This window comes from Microcebus murinus, chromosome 11, assembly GCF_040939455.1.
Source record: "Microcebus murinus isolate Inina chromosome 11, M.murinus_Inina_mat1.0, whole genome shotgun sequence".
Classification (NCBI taxonomy): Eukaryota; Metazoa; Chordata; class Mammalia; order Primates; family Cheirogaleidae; genus Microcebus; species Microcebus murinus.
This window is the reverse complement of record NC_134114.1, coordinates 16,561,275-16,587,945: the sequence shown is the minus strand read 5'-3', so window position 1 is coordinate 16,587,945 and position 26,671 is coordinate 16,561,275. Positions and strand designations below refer to the sequence as shown.

Genomic DNA, 26,671 nt, shown 5'->3' with positions numbered 1-26,671 from the left:
TCACATTTAGAGCAGATCGTCTAGAAGAGAATGCTAGGATTCACCAGAGAAGCAATAGGAAGCACCAAAAGTAGGTAAGAAAAGGGTTCAGGATAACTTGCCCAGACGAGGGGCCAGCAAACAGCCAGGAGGAGCTCCTGCATGTAGTGAACAGTAAGAGAAAATCCTCCAGAGCTCTAGTCTCTAAGATGAGCTTTTATGATATTGGCTACAAGAGAACTTCCCCAACCCACACAGGTCTAGGGCTTAACATAGGGACCTGCTTGCAGATTGTATAAGATATTTTTCTAGAAAAAGAACTTACACAGAATCCCACAGGCATCTGAGCCTAGAGTAGCTTAAGCCAGGCCTCATTCTGAGATCCTAGACCCTGGGGAAGCTTGGGTAAGCCTGCAGCCACTGCACGGCTTCCAGGAGGGATAGAGGAGGCTGGGCACTCCTGGGACCCCTGGGAGGGTCTCCACCACCCTACTGTGGGCTACTTGTGAGACTGAGACATGGGCACACAGCATTTTCCACACTTTCTTAAACCACACTGATGGTCTGGGTGGGGCCCCAGCCCATCTGGTTGTAGGTCTAAGGCACTATTTCAAGGGTTTGATGCTGAGCTATGCCTCATGCTCAGGATGGATTTGGGCTGGATGTGGCTACAGCCCTGTCTGGCTGGGAAGGGGCAGAAATGAGGCTTTTCAGCACACATTTTGAACAGTGCCCACCATTATGCAGCCAGTTGCTGTAGGACTGAGAATCAAGACAACTACATTCCCCACAGTTTCCTGCCAGCACAGCCTGCCTGGGAAAGGCCCCACACACTCTGATCAAAGGCACAGGCTGCTATTTTGGGAGTTTGAAGCTGAACAGTGCCTCACCCTCAGGCTGAATTCAGGCTGACACAGCCCCTCCAGCTGAGGAAGGACAGGGGAAGCTGAGCTCTCATACACATACCTAAGACAATTCTCACTGCGCTGCTATGGGCTGCTGTGGAACTGGGTTGTGTGTGTGTGTGTGTGTGTGTGTGTGTGTGTGTGTGTGTGTGTGTGTCACTTTCCCTTGCACTTGTATTTACTATTTTCTTGGAAAGCACCCATCCTCTTTAGCCATAAGCCCGAGGTGTTAGTTTGGGAGTCAAAAAGCTGGCCAGTGCCCCACCCTTAAGCTTAGCTGTAGCACTCCCAGCTAAAGAGGGACATAGGAGCTCAAGCTCTCCTACAATTCCTAAAACAATACCCACTGCTGTGCTACAAGCTGCAGTGAGACTGAGATGGGAGTGAACAGTACTTCACCCAGCATCTTGTCCATATTGTTTGGAAGAGGCCCCATGCTCTTGGCTCACAGGCCCAAGGTACTATTTGGGAGTTTCCTGAGCTAGGCAGCCCAGGAAAAGACATGAAGACAGGGACCTCTCCTCCTACAATCACATAATGTGGTGAACAGAGCCATCTCTGCTCTCAAACATGAGCTTTTGTGTGAGTGAGCTGCAGGACACCAGTTCTAGGTTTGTAGGAGGTGTATATAACCAATAGTACTCTGCTTACTGCATGTGGGTTCTGTATAGAGGGTGCAGTTCATTTCCCTCCTTTCACAGACAGGCAGTGTTTTTGCAGCTCTATCACCTGGGAATCTCAATATCTGGGTGTCCACACCACTGGATCCATGGCCAGTGTCCCCTAGGACCCACTCAGAGCACAACAGCCTTTGGGGACCAGTAGGTCCTGAGAGAACTGGAAGTCTCTTGGAGCTTGGACATTCAAGACATGCTGCTTCCAGCTGAAAGGAGAGGACAGAATACCAGTGGGCCCTTTAGGATAAAGGGGATCATGGAACTAGCTCTCCAAGATTTGGGGCTTTCTCACCAGTCCCCCCTCCTCAGCCCACTGTTGCCAAGGTGACTGTGACCATTTCTGCTCAGGACAGGTGAGGATTCCCTAGGTGAGGATTAAGCAAAGGCACTTGCGAGTGGCTGCCCCACCTCTGACAGAACACCTATCACTTGCAGGATTCACAGAGCTTGGGGCTCTCTCTCTCTAAAAAGCCACAGGAATCATTTTTGTGTGCCACAGAAACAAAAGGTACTCCCTCCCCTGAGGGAGGACAGCACTAGCAGTTCTCTTTCTGAGCTGCCTTCTCTTCTGGGGGGAGCCTACTCTCTCTCGAGGCAAGTCCCTGGCACAACCACACCTCCCCACTGGAGCATTTCAGCCACAGCCCACAGTAAATCTGGTATTCCTGCACACAGACGGTTGAGCTGCCTCCACCATCTCTGCTGCATCTGGGTCAGGGTGGGAGCTGGGAATCCTGGTGTTTTTACACCCCCCAAGGACAGAGACAGCTACCACTGCTGAAAGAGGGAGGTATGAGTGGTTTGTGCATGCCACATTCAACTGCCTGCTGCTACTAATTGCATCAAGAGAGCCTCAAACCTCCTGCTGCAGACTCATAGTGCATCCATCCTTCTCCTGCCTGAACAGTCTTCTGGAGTAGGAGATCACTATCACAGCAAGTGCCTGAACTCAGGGAGGCTTGAGGGCAGGTTTGCCAGTTTGGTCTCTGTTTCGTGGCCCTAGGACTCAGGCATGTCATACAGGGACCTGGTAACTGGGAATTACCTAACCAAATCCATCACCACTGGCACCTGAACAACTTCCCAGTCTGAAGTCCAACTGACCCAAATTGTCAGCAATGCCACAGTGGGCACCTACCTGTACAGACAGAAAAGCAGTGAACACTCCCTCTCTCTACACTCTCTGCACTGAGCAACAGAGTTCCAAGCAGAGGAGAACAGGTGAACCACAAAGCTATTGGTTTTGAGCTGAGGGAAGAGCTTCTAGATGAGAAGGAACCAGCATAAGAACTTTGGAAATGTGAAAAAAAAAATAGGCTCTTTTGATATCCTCAAAAGACTCACACTAGTTCTCCATTAATTGACTCCAACCAAAAGGAAATTTTTGAAATGTCAGATATGGAATTCAAAATATGGATCACAAGCAAGCTCAATGGGATCTATGAGAAAGCTGAAACCCAACAAGAAGAAACCAAAAAAATAATTCAGGACATGAATGAAAAATTCACTAAAGAATTTTAGTTTAAAAGAAGACATAACAGAACTTATGGAATTGAAAGAAGCATTTAGGGAAGTATAAAATACAGTACAAAGTTCTTAGAATGGGCTAAACCAAGCACAAGAAAGAATTTCGGACCTTGAAGACAAGGCTTTCAAATTAATTCAGTTAGTGAAAAATGAGGAAGCCAAAAAAATAATTCAGGACATGAATGAAAAATTCACTAAAAAATTTTAATTTAAAAGAGGCAGAACAGAACTTATGGAACTGAAAGAATCATTTAGGTAAGTACAGAATACAGTGCAAAATTGAATTCCACTCAAATGGAAAAGCAAAAGCAAGCAGATAAAACAGATTTTAAATTGACAACAGTAAAACAAGACAAAGAGGGTCATTATATAATAATAAAGGGATTGATTGAAAGAGATTAATAGAAATTGGTACAGATGGATGTGGTGAAAAGAGAATGCTTATACACTGTTGGTAGGAATGTAAATTAGTACATCTGTGGAAAATAGTATGGAGATTCCTCAAAGAACTGAAAGTTGACCTACTGGTCCATTCAGCAAAACTGCTATTGGGTATCTACCCAAAGGTAAATAAGTCATTTTATTAAAAAGATACCTGTCCCTGAATGTTCATTGCAGCATAATTCATAATCACAAAGTTATGGAATCAACATAAGATCCCACCAACTGATGAGTAAACAAAGAAAATGTGATTGTGTGTGTGTGTATCATGAAGTTCTATTCGTCCATAAAAATGAATGAAATAATGTCTTTCGCAACAACTTGGATGGAACTGGAGACCATTATCCTAAGTGAAGTGTGTCAGGAATGAAAAGAAAATATCATATTTTTCACTTATAATTGGGAGCTACACAATGGGTCTATATGGTCATAAAGTGGTATAATGTACATTGAAAACAAACAATGGGGGAGGTTGGGTGAGGGATGAAGGATTTAAAAATTATCTGTCAGGTCCAATGTACACTGTTTTGGTGATGGGTACACCCAAAGCCCTCTAACAAAAACTATATATTCCAAAAATCTAATAATTTTTTTAAAGAAAGATAAAAATATAATGGCAAGAACAAGATGCAGGAGAATGATGTTCCTGTAAGAGGTAAAGGGTAGGAAATGGGAATTAAGGGGGGTCAATAGCAAACTTATCTACTTAACCTATTTATCAGGAGGAAGACCAGTTCTATATGAAGCATTGAAGATTGTGTGGTTGCTATTTCTGACCATTACACAATATTATTAAACTACGGGATATACTTACTTCCTTAATTTAGCTATTATTTTAGCAGATCTGTTCAGCCAGTCCTTGGATCAAGCAGATTTTGTGGGTAGGAAAACCAAGACAAACATACTTTTAGCCAAATCAGGCAGCCTCACAGTTCCTTTAAGGATCAGAGTGGCCATAAGACATATCATGACCAACCATTTCCCATTAGATGTCAAGAGACTTACCATTGTGGGTAAATTTATTAATACTTTGAAATAAATATTTCTATAAATATAAATATTTATGTTCATATAGTTAGTTAAAAATAAACATTTTTGATATATATCAAGAGTTTCTTCCACAAGAAGAATTTGTGGCTTTTAAAACCCTAATGAATCAAAACAGACTAAAAAAGGAAGCTTGTTTTACAATCCATATTAATCTCTGACCCAAGTAACTGACTGCATGTAATTGGGGAAACTGAGAAAAGTAACAACAATAAAATATGCCACTTTTCCCCACTGCCATCCTGAAACCACCATCTACTCTACTGTTGTGGGATTCTCCGGCGGGGTCCGGGGGTCGGGGGTTGTTGCATTCCAGGAAAAATATACACCAATGAGACAGCTTATCACCAGGGTTGATAACCAAATCACTCTGAGCTTTGCTAAATATGTACATAACTAAACCAGAAGCTATTTATCAGTCATTGGTTTCTATTAATAAGCAAAACTAAATGCACTTGACTAGTCTTAAAAACAAAACAACTAAATGGCATTAACAATGTTATCACAAGTAGCATTTTAAAATGTTATGCATTTTTTTCCTCAAATAGAGTTCAGCTCTGTAATCATGCTTACTTTTTTTTGAAATTGGTTAGAAATAAAATATGACTTTGTTAACCTGAAGTCCAAGAAACTATACTGGATTTTAAACTGAACGTGTTATATCCAGGTTGGCATAGCAGTCATGGTGAGCTAAATTTCTCAGCACAGTGTTAGAAAAAGACCAAGAGAACTCAAACTAATAATAGCCATCCGTTAAGCACAGATTTGGAGTCTTTCCTACTTTTCTCTTTTCTTGTCCATCTTACCTTTCTCTCTTCTTTCCTTTTTTTCTATTTTCCTTTCCTTCCTTCTATCTTTTAAACTTTTGATTTGCTCCAGCCACATACCAGCCCCTATTTCCAAATAATTAAGTAGGTACATTTAGCAAGGACAATTAAGTGCAATTAGCAACCATAACCACGGAATATTGATTTTTTTGTGGAGAGTTTATATTGCTTCACATACAGATAAATTCAGCTACTTTGGCCACATCCAAAATCAGATAACTTAATCCAAAGATTAATCATTGTTTAGTCTGCTGACAAGACTGGTAGAGTATTATTTATTATTTAAAAAACACACACACAGAAAAAGAAGCAAAAATCCATTCATTGTATTATTATTGTATTTGCCTCATTATCCATTTCAACAGCCCTCATGGTTTCTCCGTATAAGAAAAGTTGATGGAGTGAATTTGTTTTTCATGTTGGTCAGTGGAAAGAGTAATTGGATTGAAGACAAAAGGATTTCATTTCTCCTCCCAACTGTGATTGTATAGGCTGTGTTAATTTTATTTATTTATTTTTTTTAACATTCTCTGGCTATTTTCCTCATCTTTACAATGGAGAGTACAAAGATTTAATCCTAAGCATCTTCTAGGTAAAAAATTCTGAGCCTACGAAGGATGCAATATTAATGCTTCTTTATTGAATTTTCCCCAAATGGGGCTAGATCTGAAGGTTCTACATTTATAAATTGTCTTTGTTAGATGTAAAAAAGGGTACTGGGATGTTGTACCAAATCTAAGGGTATCTTTTCCTGCACTCTTAATCTTTTTCTAATTTTTCTTTATGTCAAATGTTAGGCTGACTCTAAACATAAAATAAAATTTTATGTTTAGTATAAAATTATAAATTGCAATTATAATATATATAAACTTAGTTCAGGATAAGATTGGTGGAACATTATTTGAGAAGGTGTTCTAGGAATGATTTTTGGACTTGTTATCATTTATTAGAATTCTGACAATCTAGTTGGTATGCTATGAAGACATAATAGTTTTTATATAATTTGGATGAGATTTTTATATAATTTGGATGAGATATGTCAAATGTAAAACCTCCAATTTTTCTTCCTTTCAACTTACTTTCTTATTTTAATATGTTTTTTTTAAATTTTCCATTTTTCTTTTTTCTAAATAGCACTAATTGCATTTATTGGCATGATCTAATTTTGACAATATCCTCATATTTTTAATGCAGGTTTATAAAACGAGCTTTTTTGAGTTATTCTACTTTTCAAATATGTAGGGAATTACAAGCATTTTTGTACTTAATGTAAATCATTGCTCCAAAACCTACATATGTAGAGTCACTCTATCTCTAAATTTCTGCTTTATTAGGTGTGGAGTATGCTCATATTTATTAATATACAAATGCAAATAAAACAAATGTAAAACACATAATTAATAGTATCCCCTGAATTGAGTTTGAAGCCCAGCAGAAATTAGAATAGTGAAATCATAAGAGAAATATACCAACTGAAATTCTTTCTTAAAATAATAATTAGCTGAAAGTAAGACTGCATTTCTGTTTAATCTTCTTATTTTCCATTCACTATTATACCAAATCACAGATGTTATACATTTATAACATAGATGAGAGATTCAGGAGTTTCATTCATAAAATATTCAGTCATTTAATCAACTATTGATTAAATGTTTGTGGTAGATGCTATGCTGGATGCTAAGGATGGGAAGATGAATGAGGGAAATAAATCTTAACAATTAAGGTAAAGTAGATGTTTAGGTCCCAAAAAAGGAAGAAATATAGGTAGGGCATACATACATACACACATGCACAAGTATGAGTGTTTACTACACTTTGGAAAGAGAAAAATATTATATTTTTTCTGGAGTTGATTCATTTAAGTGTCAATCATTGAAACGTGCTTCCCATAGTTCCTGAAATATAGAATGAACTTTGAGAATTATATTTTGTTGGTCAAATATAGTTTCAGAGGAAATATCTTAGACTACAGTTGATGCTTTACCTGATTCTGAGAGCAATAAAAGTCAAACATTGCCAATGTGGGATAACGTATATTTTAAGAAAAGCAGCTCTGGTCTCTGATGCTAATATAAAGATGGTTTTACGCAAAGGTAGCTGTTCTTTATCATCTATATTAAGAAACAGTAGTATCATGTTTATGGATATGGTTACTTCCTACAGCAGAGGGAAAAGAGAATATGGGGAAAAAAAAACATACGATTTTTGAAATGTCTAGAAAGCAAAAGAGCTGGAGACTACACCACACTGATTTTGTTCGGCATTCAAGATATTGATGGTGCAGGAAGCATATGTTATCAAAGCTACTCACGTGTATGTACACAAACTGCAAACAGGCTTTTTTAGGTCAAATATTAATATTTTGTTTCACATTATTTCCGTAGCAGCAGCTTCAAGAGTCTAGTTTTAGAACCTTTAATTGATAATATTTTTTCTATCAACAGACAAGCCCCACAAAGGCAACATCTGCTTTTCTCTTTACAGGTTCAGGCAACTACAGCTTTGCTAAAACCAGCGGTGACAGGTGAGGGATTGTGTTTGGAGACTAGGGGGCCTCCTGATCTGAATTATAATGTTCCCCTGCCTTGAGCCGGGAATCACATCTCTCTTCTACCCTCTTTGCTTTGCTAAATTATGATAATATTTAAAGGAAAAGTGGCCCTTACACATTTTTTGGTTTAGAAATTAAGACAGAACATATTTTCAATGTTCAAATTCTACTTTTTATTAAATGCCGGCATTACCACTTCTCATTCCTTTATTAAAAACCTGCTTAAAAGATAAATACATTATATATAGTGAGGCATGTTAATCTTATATTTTCCTAATTAAAATATGAGTACCACCTAAAAGATATTAATTTTCTTATCAGAAATATATAATCAGATATGCTATTCTCTTTAAATATTTAATACTTGTCTACAAATTAATTAATTCTCTAATATGCATCTATTTGTACATGCAGGGATATATATTGTGCCCATACTTATAATGGTGGAAGCTTAAAATTAACTAGAGGACCATTAATAATCAACTGGCTTTAAAAACTAGTGTCATCATTTATTTCATGGAACATCATTTATTTATTAAAAGTACATCAATAAAAGTATTTATTATGGTTATCACTGTATATCGTTAAATTTTACAAACCATGTTACAGTATATTGTGAATAGTGTGATCATAATTTACTTAAATCTATGTAGGAATGACAATAAAAACTTTAAAAAGTATAATCACAAATGTAACTAGATGTTACATTATGAGTAAATTTAACTTTCTATGAAGATATATTACTTCTGTAATTAGAGAAAACATTGCAACTTGTTTTCTAAAATGAAGAAAATTAAAAGCAGGTGCTATCTATCTTCCACTGTTGTTAGTGATGTATTCTATCTATGAGCTAACAGATGAGGTGCTTACAATTAACTACTAATTATCTTCTTAAGGCCTGAAAACTAAGAAATCTCTAAGTTTCATATGAATAAATTAATCTTTTAATAATCTAGACTTATATTAAACAAAATTATGGGGGAAAAATGAAGGAAAGCATACGTTCTCTTGTCCTTGGATTTGGTACACAGGGTGGTGAACATTACCATAGAACTTAACCTCTGGTTGCAGCATATTGATTGCAACAATCAAACCTTTTGCCTGCAGGATATTGCCCCAGACCTGGCTAATACTACATTCTTTTCACACTCATCTTAATGTACCTATTTTTTAATCTTATACTCTCAGACTTTTTGTTTAGATCAAGTGCTCAATGAATGGGCTCATTAGTTAGAGCTAATGGAAAAAAGTTCAAAGAAGACCTGGGGGTAAGAGAAATAAGACAGGATCCGGGGCTGTCCTTGCTTATGCCATCTACTCCTTGCACTGCTCAAAAGTATTTTTATTCCTAGATATTGTGCTCCCCCCAATATAATAAATTACCTAAAAGAGTTAATACAGGCTCTAAGTTCATGCTAAAGTGCATTCTCACACAACCTGGTAGTGATTCCTCTAGAACTCAAGAATTTATTTCTAGATGCCAAGAGCAACATTTGGTAGCACACAAAGAATAAGGAGAAGTTGGCCAAGAAATGAATGAAATGAAATATGGTGAGAAATCATGTTATAAGAGGACAAGTTGAAGAAGTGGGGTATATTCGTTTGCAAGAATAAAAGATTAAGGAGCGACACAATAGCTGATTTCCAATTTTTGAAGGTCATCATGTAAGCTGTAGGTCCACAGTGGCTCCAGAGGGCAGAATGGGGACACCTGGGTGAAAAAAAATCACAGGTGGCCAGATTTTAACTGTGTGAGAAAGATTTTTTTCTAACCACCAGAAGTGTTTCAAGTTACTATCGCTGTTAATGCAGAGATAGAATTAATTTCTCATTTCAGCCACTTTCTTATATTATTACATTTATTAAAACTTTTCATTATGGTTATGCATTTTAATTTTTTCCACATCTATCAACTAAACTATAAACATCTTGCTTAAATTTTTTATCAACCATACCAAATAGTGTTAGAACACAATACTCAGTGAAAGAATGGGTAAATAAAGGAGTTTCAAAGAATTAGCATCAGAAAGATATTCTAAAGTGGAGAGACAAAGGTAAAATTGAAACATAAATGGAAAGTCTTCTTAGATATTGTCAAGCTCAGAAATAATAAAGAATAATTTAATTCCTATCAGTGCACATCTGAAAATCCTACATAAATCCTTCCTTTTTTTGATCACATTTTATCACATAATTACAGATGTTAATAAAATACTGATATTATCATATAACATGTGTTGATAATGAAAAAAATTTGCATAGCACACTGGAGGAAACTGACTGGAAGCTACTGGCTTCATGGCTCTGGTGGCCCCAAGGCATAGCCAATTCCTTCGTGAGCAAAAATAATCAAACTCTTAGCAAACACCTTCACAACATACCATTGGTCCACAGTACACTGGTTAGAAAGCTGTGTCCTAAAGATACAAACTCTGACCACACACAAAAGACTTTCAGAATGATTTTTATTGTTCCATCTTAAGAGCCAAAACTCAAAAATCATTATACATTTGAGGAAAATGACAAAATAAAACAGATAAAAGAATGATCTTGAATGAGATTTGATCAATAATAACACTTAAAACACTTCTTGCAACATCCATAGAAATTTAAGTTACAATTGCATCTACAATAAAAGAATAGATATCAGGAAAATGAAATAATTAGAGAATAAGTGCTTATATGTAATATTTGAAGACATATTTTTTAAAAGGAGAGGCATTTTCCAAAGAAATAGAACTAAATATCAAAGTGATTATTTTAATGTGAGAAAAAAAATAAGAGCATAAACTAAGAGGATCTGAGAATAAGAAAAAGTAGACAGAAGAATTAAGTTTATAATTTCATAAATCTCAGCATATAAGCTACAGGCTGAAAATTTCACCCAGTGAATATGTACAATAATAAATGGAAAAAGAACCATACTTCATTTTAGCTATGAGAGTGCCAAAGATGAAAAGACTTTTCCAGAATTTCAGAGGGAGGGAAAAAAGCATTTAAAAAGTAAGAACAAAAAAGATTACCAAACAAACAAAATGAGTTACTTTAAATGGAGACTGAAAATGATATTAGACTTCTCAAGACCAACATGGAAGCACAATTGATCAAAGTCCATGGGTGAATGCAGCACTGAATTTTATGTTACAAAGAAAGATGATTATTAATAAAGAATTTTATGTTCAACTAAATGATCAGTATTCCTGAAGGACGAATTCAAGGAAGTACACATACAAAATACCTCCAAAATATACTGTTCCAAGTTACCCTAGGGTCTCCTCCTTCAAAATAAAGAACCAAATCAACAGAGAGTTACATGTGACATGAAGAGAACCGAGGTGCCCATGAAGTAAAGCAGAGAAAGAATCAAGGTGGATGGAGGAACATGGGAGAACTACTTAAGAAACAGGATTTAGGCTGGGCACGGTGGCTCATGCCTGTAATCCTAGCTCTCTGGGAGTCCGAGGTGGGAGGATTGCTCAAGGTCAGGAGTTTGAAACCAGCCTGAGCAAGAGCGAGACCCGTCTCTACTGTAAATAGAAATAAATTAATTGGCCAACTAATATATATATAAAAAATTAGCTGGGCATGGTGGTGCATGCCTGTAGTCCCAGCTATTTGGGAGGCTGAGGCAGCAGGATTGCTTTAGCCCAGGAGTTTGAGGTTTCTGTGAGGTAGGCTGACACCAAGACACTCACTCTAGCCTCGGCAACAAAGTGAGACTCTGTCTCATTAAAAAAAAAAAAAAGAAAAGAAAAGAAAAGAAACAGGATTTAATAATACTGACATTATCGAGGAGTATTTGGAAAGCACTGATGACACAGTAAAGACAAATAGATGCAGGTAGCTGGGAGTCATTCTTGTTAGTGCATTAAAATACATTTTAATGCTCCTTTAAAGTATATGTTTGATGAAAAGTAGAATTAACTATAATATTATTTCTAAATGAAAACTATGGCTCTTACTTAATTTATGATTCTATTTATCATGAAGCTTCTCCCATTATATTAAAATATTTTTAATATGTTAGTGACTATATCATTTTATGGAGTTTTATATATAGTATTTTTTAAAGCTTTCAAGTTGAGCCATGATAAAATATAGGGCAGATTAAAAGATAAAAAGGGATTAAAAGTCCAAAAGATTGTGAGTTATAGCTAGATGGGGTTACCCATGAATTTATTTTACAATTCAGACAAAGAGATATGAAAAAAAAAGATTCAATGAAAAGTGGCCAGTAGCAGAGATGATCCTCCAGGAGCACAAGATGATTCAGAATATTAAAGTCATGAATTCTATTCATATTTGATTTATAAGGTAGACTGGAAACTTGATGGAGGGCAATTTTGCCTGGTAAAATTATAAATTATGGGTGACTGGTGTTTAAAAAGAAGCTATGAGAAGATAAATTTCAGGAAAGGTTCTGACATCCTTGCTCATACTAATTTAACAGGTGGCCAGAAGTCCACCTGGCAATCCAGAGTCCTTAAAGCTTGCTGAATCTGAGGTTCAGATCCAAGTTCTCTTACTTCCCAGAGCACTGAACTTGGAGCCACATTCAGACAGAGGGTACCATGACTTTGAAGTTTAAATAGCAATTCGGTCCATTTCCTGAATCCTACCTTCCTGAATACCTATGACTCAAAGTCATATTTCCTTCAAACCATCTTAGTCTTTGGTCAACACCGCTGCTATTGATGTTGTCTTTTCTGTAGAATCTGCTGGTTTCCTTCCACTGGAGTAATGCCCCAAATTGTGGCTTCCTTCTAAATCTGTGACTTTAGGGAACTAAACTGAGATTTGTCTTTTGATGGGAGTCATTGCAGCACTGGGTTGTACTATATGCATTACTTTATTTATTTATTTATTTTGTGTTTTTACCCTCATGTTTCTTTATCCACAAACACCCACTCCTTGTGAATATAAGTAATAGAAAGCAAGGTCCCATTGGATCCAGATGTGAGCATTTTCCATATTGGAAGAGAAAACTTCATGGAGTTAGGAATTTCATTTCTTATTCTATTCAATTTATATCCATTTTCTCATTAATTAATGTGTAAATGAGTTCCATGAGGTCCTGACTATGACTATTTATACTCTCATTTTAGATTTGCAGTAACAAAGGCTCAGAATGTGTAAGTGACTTGCCAAAATCTTGTTAATTTGAAAGTAATAGAAAATCCTAATCCAACTCAAAGCATAAAGTAACATACAAAAGGGGATTTGTGGTCTTAAATCATCAAAATGCTTGGAGATTGAGTTTGGGGAAGTTTAATCAAGATTCTTTTTTTCCCTGCGATTCTAAACTTTGTGGCCTTTATCGTGTGAGTCCCCAGTCAAGTTTCCCCCAAAGTGTTGAAATTGCTATAGCAATTCTACATATCTGCACACCACTGTCTAGAGAAAAAAAAGAGAATTTCCTAGAAGCTTCCAGCACACATCTCCTCTGTTTTTATCAGCTAAATGTGTTTTACATATTAAATGCGTTGTACTTCTTAAACAATCATTATTAGCCAGAAAAGAAGGGGGCAGGTGCTTGGGTCTGATAGTTTGGACTTGAGCCAACTGCCTCCAGGGGATTCAACTTCTAACATACATGGAGGTGTGATGGAGATAGTTATATAAAAATATATATTTGGACAGTTTGTAATGTTTAGGTAAGATTAATTTTTTTTGGGGGGGGGGATTACCATCCTGCCCACTAAAACTACATTATCATTATAGAATTGAAATAACTTGCACAAGATCATATATCTATTTAAAGGCAGAGTATATTCTAGGATTTAGTGCTTCTGACTTCTGGTTTATACACACACATATATACACACTATATACACATATATAATACATATATATATTTTCTTTTTACTAAAACAGTATAGAGAGATAGAAAATGAATAGGAAGATAGATAGTAGATGCATAGTTTATAGAAATATTGGTCTCACCCTTAACATGGCAGAACCTTCTGAGAAAATCAAAATAATGTTATGTATGTAGGGCAGGTATTAAATATACTCTAGTCTCATTAACTGGTTCATAATACCTTGACTTAGCCGAAATAAAAAAAAAAGTGATTTCTTTACCCTTTAAGAATATGATGCTACACAGAAAACAAATACAAAGTGTACTAAATTGTAGCTGAGAGCCACTGAGTGAATATGTTCCAAACTCATGCATTTCATCATGATTTCTATGGAATTTCCCAACAGCATCTGTGAAAATAATTTCCAAATGACATTAGGCATAAAGGAGGCAATGTTGTACCATCACTTTAAGTTGACGTTGCCATCACTATAAGTTGAAGTTCAGTGAATGTTACCGGGTACAGGCATTAGCATTTGTATTGACATCGGTGGTACTAGAGAATTCTTGGCACACAACTGAGAGATAAAGTGCTCATAAAAATGGATTCACTTATCCATCAAAGTAAGTTTGAATCACAAGGTGTAAATATGTATAGTCTAAAATATTTAGGACATATCTAGGAAGAAGGTTTTATAACCTTAGAGTGCTTTTGGTTCCTTGGACTGAATACCAAATCATAAGTTGCTGTCATAGCATTAGGTATGGTGGGGCTGCTCTGGGGCCAGGCTGATCAGTGTCAGGGAGACAGGCAGAGAAAAAACAAATTGCCTGCTCTGATCCCAGAAGTATAGTTCAAGGGAGTATAACTTCTACTCTGGGGGGTTTTATGTCATCTATCTTAAAGGCTCTGATTATTTCATGCAGGTTTGACAAATGTACAAATTCTTATCTCTTATCTTTAAATCTTCTTGGGTATGTGATTTTTAAATGTAATGCCACCTATTCTTGGTTCTATTTTCTAAATTGAAAATAGTGAAGTTTATTAGAAATTGAAGACCCACTGAACCCCCAATTTAGATTAAAAATGTCTCTAAAGAACTGCCATGCTAGAAGTGGCATTTGACAAATTATAAGACATATTGATTTTTTTATTACATATTGAGAGTGAGTACCTGGTGCATACTGGATCCTACTGAATATTTGATGATTAATAAAAGCCATAAATGAATCAACAAATTAATGACTACTTTAGCTAAAATTGTGAGTTAATAGGGCTCACTTCTACTTCTACCTTGCTACCATCTTGTGTCTTTTAGTATTAACAAGAATAATTTTGAAAATACACTTAGGGAAAAGAGGCAAGATGGCTGACTGAAGACATTGCTTGTAGATCATCTCAGAAAGAAGAAAAAATTTTAGGTGATAAAAACACAGCCCAGCTGTAATTCTAAGGGAGAAGTGCCAAAACCTACTAGAGATTGCATGGGAGGAAGTTGTAGAGCAGAAGAAGAAGAAGTAAGATTTCAGCAGAGATCAACCCCCAAGGGATTTGGAGCCCCATGGAAAGTGTAGGTTGGAATGTTTGTTTTTCCTCCCCTCATATTTTGAGCAGACCCCAGGCTCCTGAGCTGCTAGACAGCTTTTGTACCCTCACAAGCTCAGAAGCTGCTGTCACCAGTTAGCTGGGCGCTTCTTGAGAACAGAGCACTGGGCTGCCAGCCCCCTCAGCGTCACTCCCCATTGCCACAGACCTGAGCCAAGGCAGTGGGTGCCATATTGCTTTTCCACCTATTGTGTGTCTTTGTCCTGCCCAGGAAGCTTCAGCTCTTCAGTTTTCTTGTCACTGGTAACCACACAAACATTTCCCAACTCTTGCCCAGAATACAATGGCCACAGGGAGCCATTGAGTCCCAGGGAACCTGTGTAATTCCAGAATTTAGACATTCAGGGTGGACTGCCTTCAAGAAAGAGAAGAGTGAAACAAGCTGGGGGGCCTTAAGGGCAAAGATGACCAGAGTGCCAGCTCTCCTCTATTCAGACACTTTTCCTCTTCCCTTACCTATCCACAGCTACCTACACAGCCAAGGAAGTTTCCACATGACTCAGCATGGGTGCCTCAAGGGATGATTTAGCTGAGGCTTTTAGGAGTGGCTGCTTGCCCTCTGTTGGTGTTCCCAGCACACCTAGGCTTCCACAGAGAGTGGGGCTCATGCCTTTCCTCCTAAAGACCTGCAGTGGACCAACAGGTGCTCTGACTCTGAGCTCCCTGTCTGCTAACCCTCTGATGCTGCTCACCTAGCTACTCCAGGAAAGCAAGACAGACCTTGAGGCAGAGGGATATTAAACCTACTTGAGCACTCCAGAAACACCTTAGGAAGAGTGCTCTTCTCCCTGGCACAGTCAGAGATTTAATTGGGTAATCAGAGGATAGGCCTGCAGGCTAGATCCTATATCCCCAGGACTTGATCATGTTGCTCAGGAGAACAGAGAGGAAAATTGTGAACTAATCTTGGGAGGTGAGGGAGCCCACATGGGCAGAACTAAAGGGATGGTGCAAGGTGGGTCCAAGCCAGAGCACACTCACAGAGCACTCCCTTCCCCCTAACAGGAAAGCTGTGGGTTAGGTTTGGGTTAGGTTCCTGGCCAGGATCAACTAGAGCTTGTCACAGGTCCTAAAAATCAATACTGCAACTAGCTCTTTCCTGCAAGCACCAGGACTCTAATAAAATGAACCTAAAGAGACATCTATAGAACATTTTACCCTGAGATTGCAGAATATACATTCTCATTAGCACATTGTACATTTTCCAAGACTGATCATATTTGAGACCACAAAACTATGACCAACTGCTTTTTGACAAAGCATATAAAAACAAAGTGGGAAAAGGACATCCTATTCAATAAATGGTGCTGGGAAAATTGTATAGCCACATGCAGAACAATGAAAATGTATCCCTATCTCTCACTATATATGAAAATTAACACAGGATGATTAAAGACCTAAGTAAGACTTGAAGCCATGAAAATTATGGAAGAAACCATAGGAGAAATTCTTCTAGACATCATCCTATGCAAAGAATTTATGACTAAGACCTCAAGGAACCAACAAAGATAAGTAAATGAGAATTAATTAAATTTTAAAATGTTTGTGCACAGCAAGGGAAATAATCAACAGAGTAAGTAAACAACCTACAGAATGGGAGAAAATATTCACAAGCTATACACCCAACAAAGGGTTTATACCCAGAATCTACAGAGAACTCAAACAAATCAGGAAAAAAAAAAAAAAGGAGAAAACAACTCCATTAAAATCTGGACAAAAGACATCACCAGAGTCTTTTCAAAAAGAAATATACAAATGGCCAACAGCCACATTTAAAAAAATGCTCAACATCACTGATATCAGAGAAATGCAAATTAACACCATAATGATATGCTATAGTACCCCTATCAGATTTTCTAAAAAATCAAAAAACAATAGATGTTAGTGTAGATGTGGTGAAAAAGGAACACTTACATACTTTTGGGAGAACTGTAAACTAGTACAACCTCTGCAGAAAACAATATGGTGATTTCTTAAAAATCTACAAATATATCTACCATTTCACCCAGAAATCTCACTACTGGGTATATACCCAAAGCAAAAGAAGTCATTATGTCAAAAAGACACCTGTATTTGAATGTTTATCACAACAAAAGTCACAAACGAAAATATATGGAATCAACCTAAGTGACTATCAATTTGTAAGTGGAGTAAGAAAATGCAGTGTATACACACACACACACACACACACACACCATGGAGTACTACTCAGCCATAAAAAGGAATGAAATAATGTCATTTGCAGCAACTTGGGTGGAACTGGAGGACACTATCTTATGTGAACTATTTCAGGAATTGAAAAACAAACACTACATATTATAACTAGCAATTGGGAGCTAAAAAAGGGATACACACGGTCATAAAGTGGTGTAAAGGGCATTGAAAAGTAAGATAGGGGAAGGATGGAAGGGGGATGAGAGATAAAAACATACTTGTCAGGTACAATGTACATTATTATTCTGGTGACAGGCACACTAAAAGCCCTGACTTCAGCATTCTATAATTCACCATGTAACAAGAATACTTGTACCCCCTAGCATTTTGAAACAATATGTATAAAAAACAAGAAGAATAATCACTGGCCTTCAATTCTTGGATTATAAAATAAAAACCTTATGCTGGATGATTTCTAAAATTCATTCCAATTGTTGGTAATATTAATCTTAACTAAATCAAATAAATAAAGTATGATTATTGCATTACACATTTGCTAGGAGAAGCAAGCCCTGTGTGGTTACATTATGAAATTAAGCTGGCTTGCCTGCACTGGGCTCCAGAACCCATTTATTCATTGCATAGAAATTAAGAGGAAATAATAAAAACCACCTAATCTTACTAAGGCGAGCAAAAGGATAGTATTTTTTAGGGTATGTATACCACATGTACACACATAGATATAGCCATATAGGCAAAGAGAAAAACAATTGAAAGTGATCACATAAAAATAAAACTAAGTAAAAATAAGCTAGTAAATACACTTTTCAAGAGGTAGACAAATAGATATAATATATTAAAAATGGGTTAAGAATATGAGCACAGGTTGCATATATACATACCTACACACAAAAGATAAAGATAGAAACAACCAAAAAATATAAGGTGCTACACTTCAAATATAATATAAAAAATTCAAATAAGAATAGTGAGGGCTGGTGAGAATGCTAGAAAACATACTGTGTTGGTAGGAATGTAAATTAGTACAATTTTTCATTAATCTACCTGACAATACATATCATTATGTCAAATTCATATGCTATTTGACCCAGCTATCCCAATACTACCAATTGCAGCCCTGTTTGTAATAGAGAAAATAAACAAAATCCTCTAAACAAAGCGACCATTTAAAGGAAATTGATTACAAATAATGAAATGGATTTTTGTGTGCTTTTATAACATCTGTTGAACTTATTATTTAATGAATAAAGCAAGTTTCAAGAAATTATACTGGAAAACAACAAAATTTAATCACAGATAAAAATAATATGCAAATAAAGTAGTCATTACAAATTGCACACTACTACACACTTTGTTGGATTCTTACTCAATATATTTTTATTTCAGTGATGCTTTCATTTAATTTTAATGTAATACAATTGCATCCTACAATAAGTAGAAATTACGTGCAAGTGTATTCAAGTTTTGTTTCATTCTGGGGGAAAAAGAATGTGTGAATGTTTCCATCTATTTCATGTGAATAAAAATTGAAATACAGGTTACTGGGTATGTAGATAGATACATAATTATAATGAGGTAAATACAAATTGATATGGGGTGGGTAGCTAAAACCTAAAATAGTCCTAACAGCAGTTTAAAAAGTCATACATGAGCATTTTTTTCACCATCTCTTCCATCTCATTTTCCATCCATAGTAAAGGAGGCTTTGATTTTCCTGAGGTTTCCCTCAACACTTCCAACACTCCCCAGCCTCAGGACCTTTATGTACCTAGAGCTGCCTCAGCACGGAGTAAAAACCTCATAAAAACTAAGAGTAGAAAGGTGGTTACCAGAGGCTGGTGGTTTAGTGAAGCAGGAGGGGTGGGTAGGGGGATGTTGGTCAAAGTCTACAAAATTTCATTTAGGTAGGAGTAATAAATTTTGGAGATCTAGTGTACCACATGGTGACTACAGTTTATGATAGTTTCCTTTTCTTATTACCATATAAAAAAGTTCCTCACTTTGAATCTATTTATCCTTCCCTTCCCCTCTAAACTGGATATTATTCTTGATGATTTGGCCTCTCAATTTTGTTCCTGGTGCTTCCCTAGTATCCTGAACAAAGTATCTGACACTTTATAGGTAGACAACAAATATTTGTAAAATGAATAACTGAATCAATGGGTAAATAAATGAACATTACTTTGGGAGAAGTCATTAGAAATCATTAAACCACTTTGTGTTTTTGTGTATTGCCTTACCATATAAGGTATTGAATGTGTCAATTTTCAAAATTGGAATTAAAAAGTAAAATATCATGCTTTTTATTAGTACTTTACACATAAATTGGACAAAATAATATTGACTCTAAGTTAATTCATCTAGGTAACATATCCCTCTTTAACAAGCCTATTTCAGAATTTTATGATGATATGAATCTTAAGTTGCACAATATTGAGATCACATCATGCTATGATTGTATTTTGCAACATGGATATAAACAATGTTTTGCCAAATTGTCAACTTCTAATATATTTTAATGTATATACATCTGTATAATAAAAATTATATCTTTTATAAACTGAACTGTGTCCCCCTCAAACTAATGTGTTGAAGCCCTAACCACTAATGTGACTATATGTAGAGATAGAACCTTTAGGGAGGTAATTAAGATTAAACAAGGTCATAGGAGTAGAGCCCTAATAGAATAGAACTGGTGTTCTTATAAGAAGAGGAAGAAACACCACAGAGCTCTCCCTCTACATGTGCACAGAGGAAAGGCCTGTGAAGATACAGTGAGTAGGCAGGAAGAACGCTCTCACAAGAAACCAAATCTTTCTGTACTTTGATATTGGGCTTCTTGCCTGCAGGGCTATGAGAATGTAGATTTCTATTGTTGAAGCCATCAAATCTGTGGTATTTTGTTATTCTAGCCTTAGTGAATATAATATACAAATTTGATTTCATATGAACTCTAACTCATAGTCAATGATTATTGTTAGTGATCACTTATTTAGTTGCAGGTTATATCAAATGGGCTTCTCCTGATGCCTCTTCTTTCTTCATCATGGTCCTATAATTCTCAATGATCAATTTCTCTGTCCCTTGCTTTATCACAGTTTTATAAATATTTATTCTCTTTTGAGTGACTTTAAGATTTAGAATTTAGCAGTTACTATAAAATGACTTTTAGTGTTTGCTTTAACTGATACTAAAAAATACACTAATTAAAAATTTGTTACTGATCAATCAGTGTTACTTGGCACATTGTGTACTCTATCTCTAGCCACATACCAAGGAGTATTTTCTCTGTTAGCTACATTCTCTCTGCAATTCACCATTTAGAGTGGTTATATTGTCATTCCTGGATTTGAGTGATAAGAACAAATTCAGGCTGACTGCTGCATATAAGACTACTTTGGTTTCTATAGTTATTCTACAAAATAATTATATTATTTCCTTGTTGCATGTTAAACATGCCCCCAACCTCAACCTCCTGCTCCTACCTCTTAGGCATTTAATGTTTAATAGTGTCAGGAACCGAGTGTGAAGTCTCTTTTTGCATTAGTTTGGTGAAAGTCGTGGAGCAACCAACAAAACAAGCTGATATAATGGTGTTTAATTATGTTCTTGTAAACATTTATAGAGGCAAGCTTTAAGCACTCTTGGAGAACTCACATTGGAATCTGCTTTTTTCCCTAAAGAAGCATTAAAATACACTGTAATTGAGTGGATAATTATTTTAATACTATGAATAGAACTGAAGAAATATGCTACAGGTGCACTTATTCTTGCTATCCACTTATCCTTTTGCTTTGCACAAAGTGGGATTGTATTACCAATATCTGCTACATCTATGCATGAATGCAGTATTTCTCAATCCACTAAGTCACTCCTTTAAACATTAGAGCTTTAAACATGATTAACTTAAAGAATTTAATACTACTTTTGGAAGAAAATAGTAAAATATCATGTTCAGCATACTTAATGGAGGTCCGTATTAACATTAAAAACAAAAATGTAAAAGAGAAGACAATATGTATGCATCTTTTTATTCCCCACTATACATTGCATATGGCATAGGTTTAGCAAAAGTTTATTAAATTTGTTAATAAATATTTCTTATTTCTTAAATATTTTTAATTTCCTATTTGTTATTAAATGCAAAAATTTTTCTTCAAATGTATCCAGAGTGAGGAACAACTCATAGATTTTCAATTGCATCATTTATATATAAAACAGGGGCAGTATTTAATATTTGTAGACTTTGCCAATATAACACATGTTTGGTGATGAGACAGCAAAGATCCAGACGAAGACTCTGGGAGAAAGATCACTGCTTGGAAGAGGGGAATTTACCCTTAATAAACTGTTTATTTCCATGGGAAAGGTAATTTTGATGAATCTTTACAACAGATACACAATGCTTTGTATAAAAAATTTATCAAATTATAATTAATGATAGGATAAATATTGATGGTGATGATGATGATAGAACATATCAGTCTTTACTTTTGGCTTCTTAGTAATAGTTGCCTACTTTCCTTCTAGAAGTTTCCTTTCCTGGGAAAGCCTATTATAACATTTTTCATTTGTTACTAATAATATAGCTATAAGTCACCAAACCATGTTAAACTGAAAACATTTGGCATGTGATGTCTACAGGAAGTTATCATTTCTTACTCTTACCAAAACAATAACATTTTATTTAAAAAAGCAGAGGTGAAAGGATGATTCATTCTATTAGCTTTTATAGGAAACTGTGAAGACTTGATTTGTTTCACATTTGTACTCCTCAGAGTAAAGGTGGAATGAGCCCCTGAATGGAAAGGGACAATCATGCTTTCCCCAAGCAGAGCAATTACTCTGAATGCCTCCAAGAGATGAAGAGGGTTTTGCTCACTGTGTAACTCTGGCTGGATATACTCGTGTCATGCTCGGTAGATATTTCCTACTACCCACCAGCCACATATTTATCTTAATTGGTTCAATTTTTGATGTTTTTGATTTTAATTTGTTCTGAACTCAAAATAGTAACATTGAGTAAGACTTTAATAAGGGATACTCACTTAAAAAGTTCTTAGAAAGTGATTAAAAATAGATAGGAAAGAAATCTCCCTTTAACTTCTCTTAGCCCATAAAAATATGCTTATGACAAAAAAATTAGAAAAGTTACAGATAATCTGCATTATTTATATTGTTTCTTTAGGTCACTGAATCCTTAGGTTAATTCAATTGTGAGGCAAAGAGATACACGTGTAGCTATTTTTGCTGTTATTTATGGTTCCTCAATTTCTCAGAAATTCTTTTTCTAATTAAAGACTTCCTAATGTTAGTCGGTAGTTGTTGATTTTTAAATTGCAATTGCAAATTACTTAACAATCTCTGAAGAAGTTCAGTAAGCTCTAAACCTTTTAGCTTCTCTATTGATATTGTGATCATAAAATTGAGGCATCAATAGTAAGCAGATGAGCTAATGTAGGTGGTATCCATGTTTTCCTTGGTGTGCAAATCAATAAAGCTGTCATCATGACTTTCAGTTCAATAATGTAGCTACTGGAAATGGACACAGCTTTTAGAATAGACATTTAAAATATGTGTCATTTGTACTAACAGGTATATCCTTGCCCCAAATTATCATTAGAATGGTTAAATTATCCTCAGTGACTTTATATACTCACAGCATTCCTGAGAAATGCCAAATTCCAAAGGAAAGTGGAGTTGAACAGATAACAGACACGACCTTGAACTATGTAAAACAAAAATTCTAGAGTCCTATTGTCTTATTTTCCAGGTGCTTATGTGCTCCAGGTCAAGGCCACGGACGCAGATGACCCAACCTATGGAAACAGTGCCAGAGTCGTTTACAGCATTCTTCAGGGACAACCTTATTTCTCTATTGATCCCAAGACAGGTAAATTTTTTATTAGAGACAATGTTATCACCACCCCTTCAAATATTTAAACTTTAATTAAATCTTGGCATGGAGAGTTGCATATTCTAACACAGCAATAAAGATTCAGTGCACCACACATTACACGGAAAAGATAGGATCTTTCCATGCTGCTGCAGAACTAGTTTCCTTTAATTGAACTTCCTGTAAATATAAACCTTTTCACATATATTTATAAAGTCCAAATTTGTTTGTTAGCAAGTCTGTCTTATTTTAAATTTTCAGGAGCATATACATTTTTTAAATTCTTCTGGCTAAAATATCTTCTTATTTCAGTTTTCTTAGTTGGGTTCAATTGTATTCAGTTTTTGGCCTTATCAATACATGGTAAGATTCCAGAGCTTCTATTGGCATCTATATAATGGTTATGCATGATTGGTTTAGATTAACATAGACTTATGCTTAGGTGAAGAAAGTGGAAACACCAAGATCATTGATTCTGTTCTTTCTTTGAAATCAGTCCCATTTCTAAATAGAAAACAAAAAAGTGTAATTGCAGTTTTCAAGGCCAAATATAATATGAATAGCATAGAAAGGACAGAGGGATATGCACATGGAAGATTTTGTCTTCCCTTTGAAATAAAATGAGGTTTCTCTGTTTTTAGACACTATTTCTGAATGCTGAATACTTTCTTCCAGAGATTTAGCCACTTGCAGCAGTGATCAAAGTAGGCCTTCCATGTCACAGAGCAGAAACTCCAAAATGACAGTTATTTCATCAACTCATATAGTACGTTATAACATATTGAAAATTGAATTTAATACTGTTTATAATGTGAGATTAAAGTAATGGAAAATTGTTAACATCCTGAATTAATTAATTTTTAAATTATAAATTAACCTTTAAAACTAACATAAATTTGAAAAGTATATATTTCAGACACTATGCATTCAAATGGGCTAAAAATTTTAAAATGTATGCTTCCTAAGAGATATGCACTAAAATCTAACATAGCAATTAGATATAGGTTAATAATTAATCATTTATTAATGTTGCCTAGAAACAAAGTCTACTGATGTTTCTCAACTAAAGTGGAAGTGCAGAATCTGCAAAACTTTCTTCCATCTGAACCTGCCATTCTCTCTTCACTTCTTACTATCCTTATCAAGCCAATAGTGGGACAGAGTTGTCAAAAAGTTAAAAAATAAGGCAGGGGGTCACTCCCTTACGTAAACCTAAAAACAGAATTAAGTGTAATAAGGACAGCACAGTCCTTTAAGAAATTCTTTAAGAAGGGAGTATCAGTAATGAATTGAATCCAGAATGGTTAGGACAAAAAGCTCCTCTGGTTTGGGCAAAGTGTTGGATGCCAAAAGCCAGTTTGTCAAATGTTAAAAGTGAGTACATCAAGGGAAAATTACATCTACAATACGAGTTATTTTTCAAGAAATATGGCAGCAAAGATAAGATATTTGACAACATCATTGTTAACAAAGTTTTGTGGTGGTTGTTTAACTGTGGGGAAAAAACATATATTTTGTAGAAAAAAAGGAAAAAAATGGAGAGGAAAGAGATTGAAGAAATTGTTCAGTGAAGTTTATGATAGTACAATGCTCCAGAAGAATTAAGAAAGCTTGGATAATAGGCTGAAAATATGAAGGAAAATTATTTTAAATATTTTCTTTTATCAGATGGAATCACCATGGGTTATTTTTCCAAATTTGCCATAATGGACAATCGGACCAGAAATAGAGCATGGATGATACGTCTTTTAGATCTCTTCAGCTTCTGAGGAACACTCCTCAGAGACCTAAAGAATGGAAAAAAGAGAAAAAGGGTTTATAGAGATTGGGGAAGAGAGTCAGTATTAGAGTTCACTTATTGGGCTGTAGTGATGAACTTTATAAAATAGGTGAGCTGATATACTCAGAATAAGAGTGATAGAGGAAATAAGGATTTAATTTTGATAAAATAACTATAGATGAAACCAGTAGCTAACTGAAAAAAAACAACAACAAGATAAAATCAAACAATGATAAATTTAATCATAAAGTATGGGTTAAGCATATAACTGCTAGAGTCAAATTAGTACCAGATCAATAACAATTTTGTGAGTCAAAACACATGATCTCCCCTTGACTTTGCTTGGTCTATATCAACTTTAGATGAATTTTAATGCCTTTAAAGGGTGTTATTTCACCACAGAGGATGTGTACATATAATATGACTTTTGTAATTATATTTTATACAATGTTGATTATTAAGAACTAACTATGAAACAATTCTGGCATAAACTATGCAATAGATTTTTGAAGCATTGATTTTCACTGGAGACAGGAGTCTTGATACTAACAATGCCTCAGACCACTAGACAGGAAAAGACTGGATAATGAGGCACTTCATTAATAGAATGAAAACTAGTTCTTCATGCACAGAAGCCATTAAGAAGACTTTCTGTCAAATTTATCACCTTGTGGTAGATAAGAGTAAATCAAAAATCAAGGATAATTGCAATTTCTCAGAAATAGGCTCCATTTGTTCCAGCCATATAGCTTCCCTTTATGATTCCTTTTGCTGTTATTAAATAAAATGCATGAAAAACTAATATTATCTGAAATTTTCCACATTTGAGTGTAGAAAACAGTTTAAAACAATTCTTAAAGGAAGAGTCTCATCAAAACTTCTGGTACGTAAATATTCATGAAGGGATAAATATAGCCATTTATTATTCATTTGAAATGAGAAGCTTAAAAAAGAGATTTCTGTATTGATATTGATGTGTGACAAACATTTCTAGCATCTCCATCCAAGTGGATATTGCAAATTTATTTCCAAACAATTTAAATTGATGTATTCTATGAAATAAACCAAGAAATTATAGTTCTCTTAAAAATTGCCTTATTTAACAATTATTTGACTTAACTATGAAATAATTCACTATGAATTAAAATCCAGATACAGGCCGGGCGCGGTGGCTCACGCCTGTAATCCTAGCACTCTGGGAGGCCGAGGCGGGCGGATTGCTCAAGGTCAGGAGTTCAAAACCAGCCTGAGCGAGACCTCGTCTCTACCATAAAAATAGAAAGAAATTAATTGGCCAACTAATATATATAATATAAAAAAATCAGCCGGGCATGGTGGCTCGTGCCTGTAGTCCCAGCTACTCGGGAGGCTGAGGCAGGAGGATTGCTTGAGCCCAGGAGTTTGAGGTTGCTGTGAGCTAGGCTGACGCCATGGCACTCACTCTAGCCTAGGCAAGAAAG

The 26,671-nt window shown here is 35.7% G+C and overlaps 1 protein-coding gene across 4 annotated transcripts in view; it reads left to right on the top strand.

Annotated features, from left to right (window-relative positions):
* CDH12 (cadherin 12) overlaps nucleotides 1–26,671 on the top strand; it is a 947,374-nt gene that overhangs the window by 825,553 nt on the left and 95,150 nt on the right. For all 4 annotated transcript variants that reach the window (XM_020290041.2, XM_020290040.2, XM_020290038.2 and 1 more), the window contains one exon: nucleotides 23,309–23,428. In XM_020290041.2, the coding sequence (XP_020145630.2) occupies nucleotides 23,309–23,428 (120 nt within the window). The remainder of the gene's footprint in view (nucleotides 1–23,308; nucleotides 23,429–26,671) is intronic.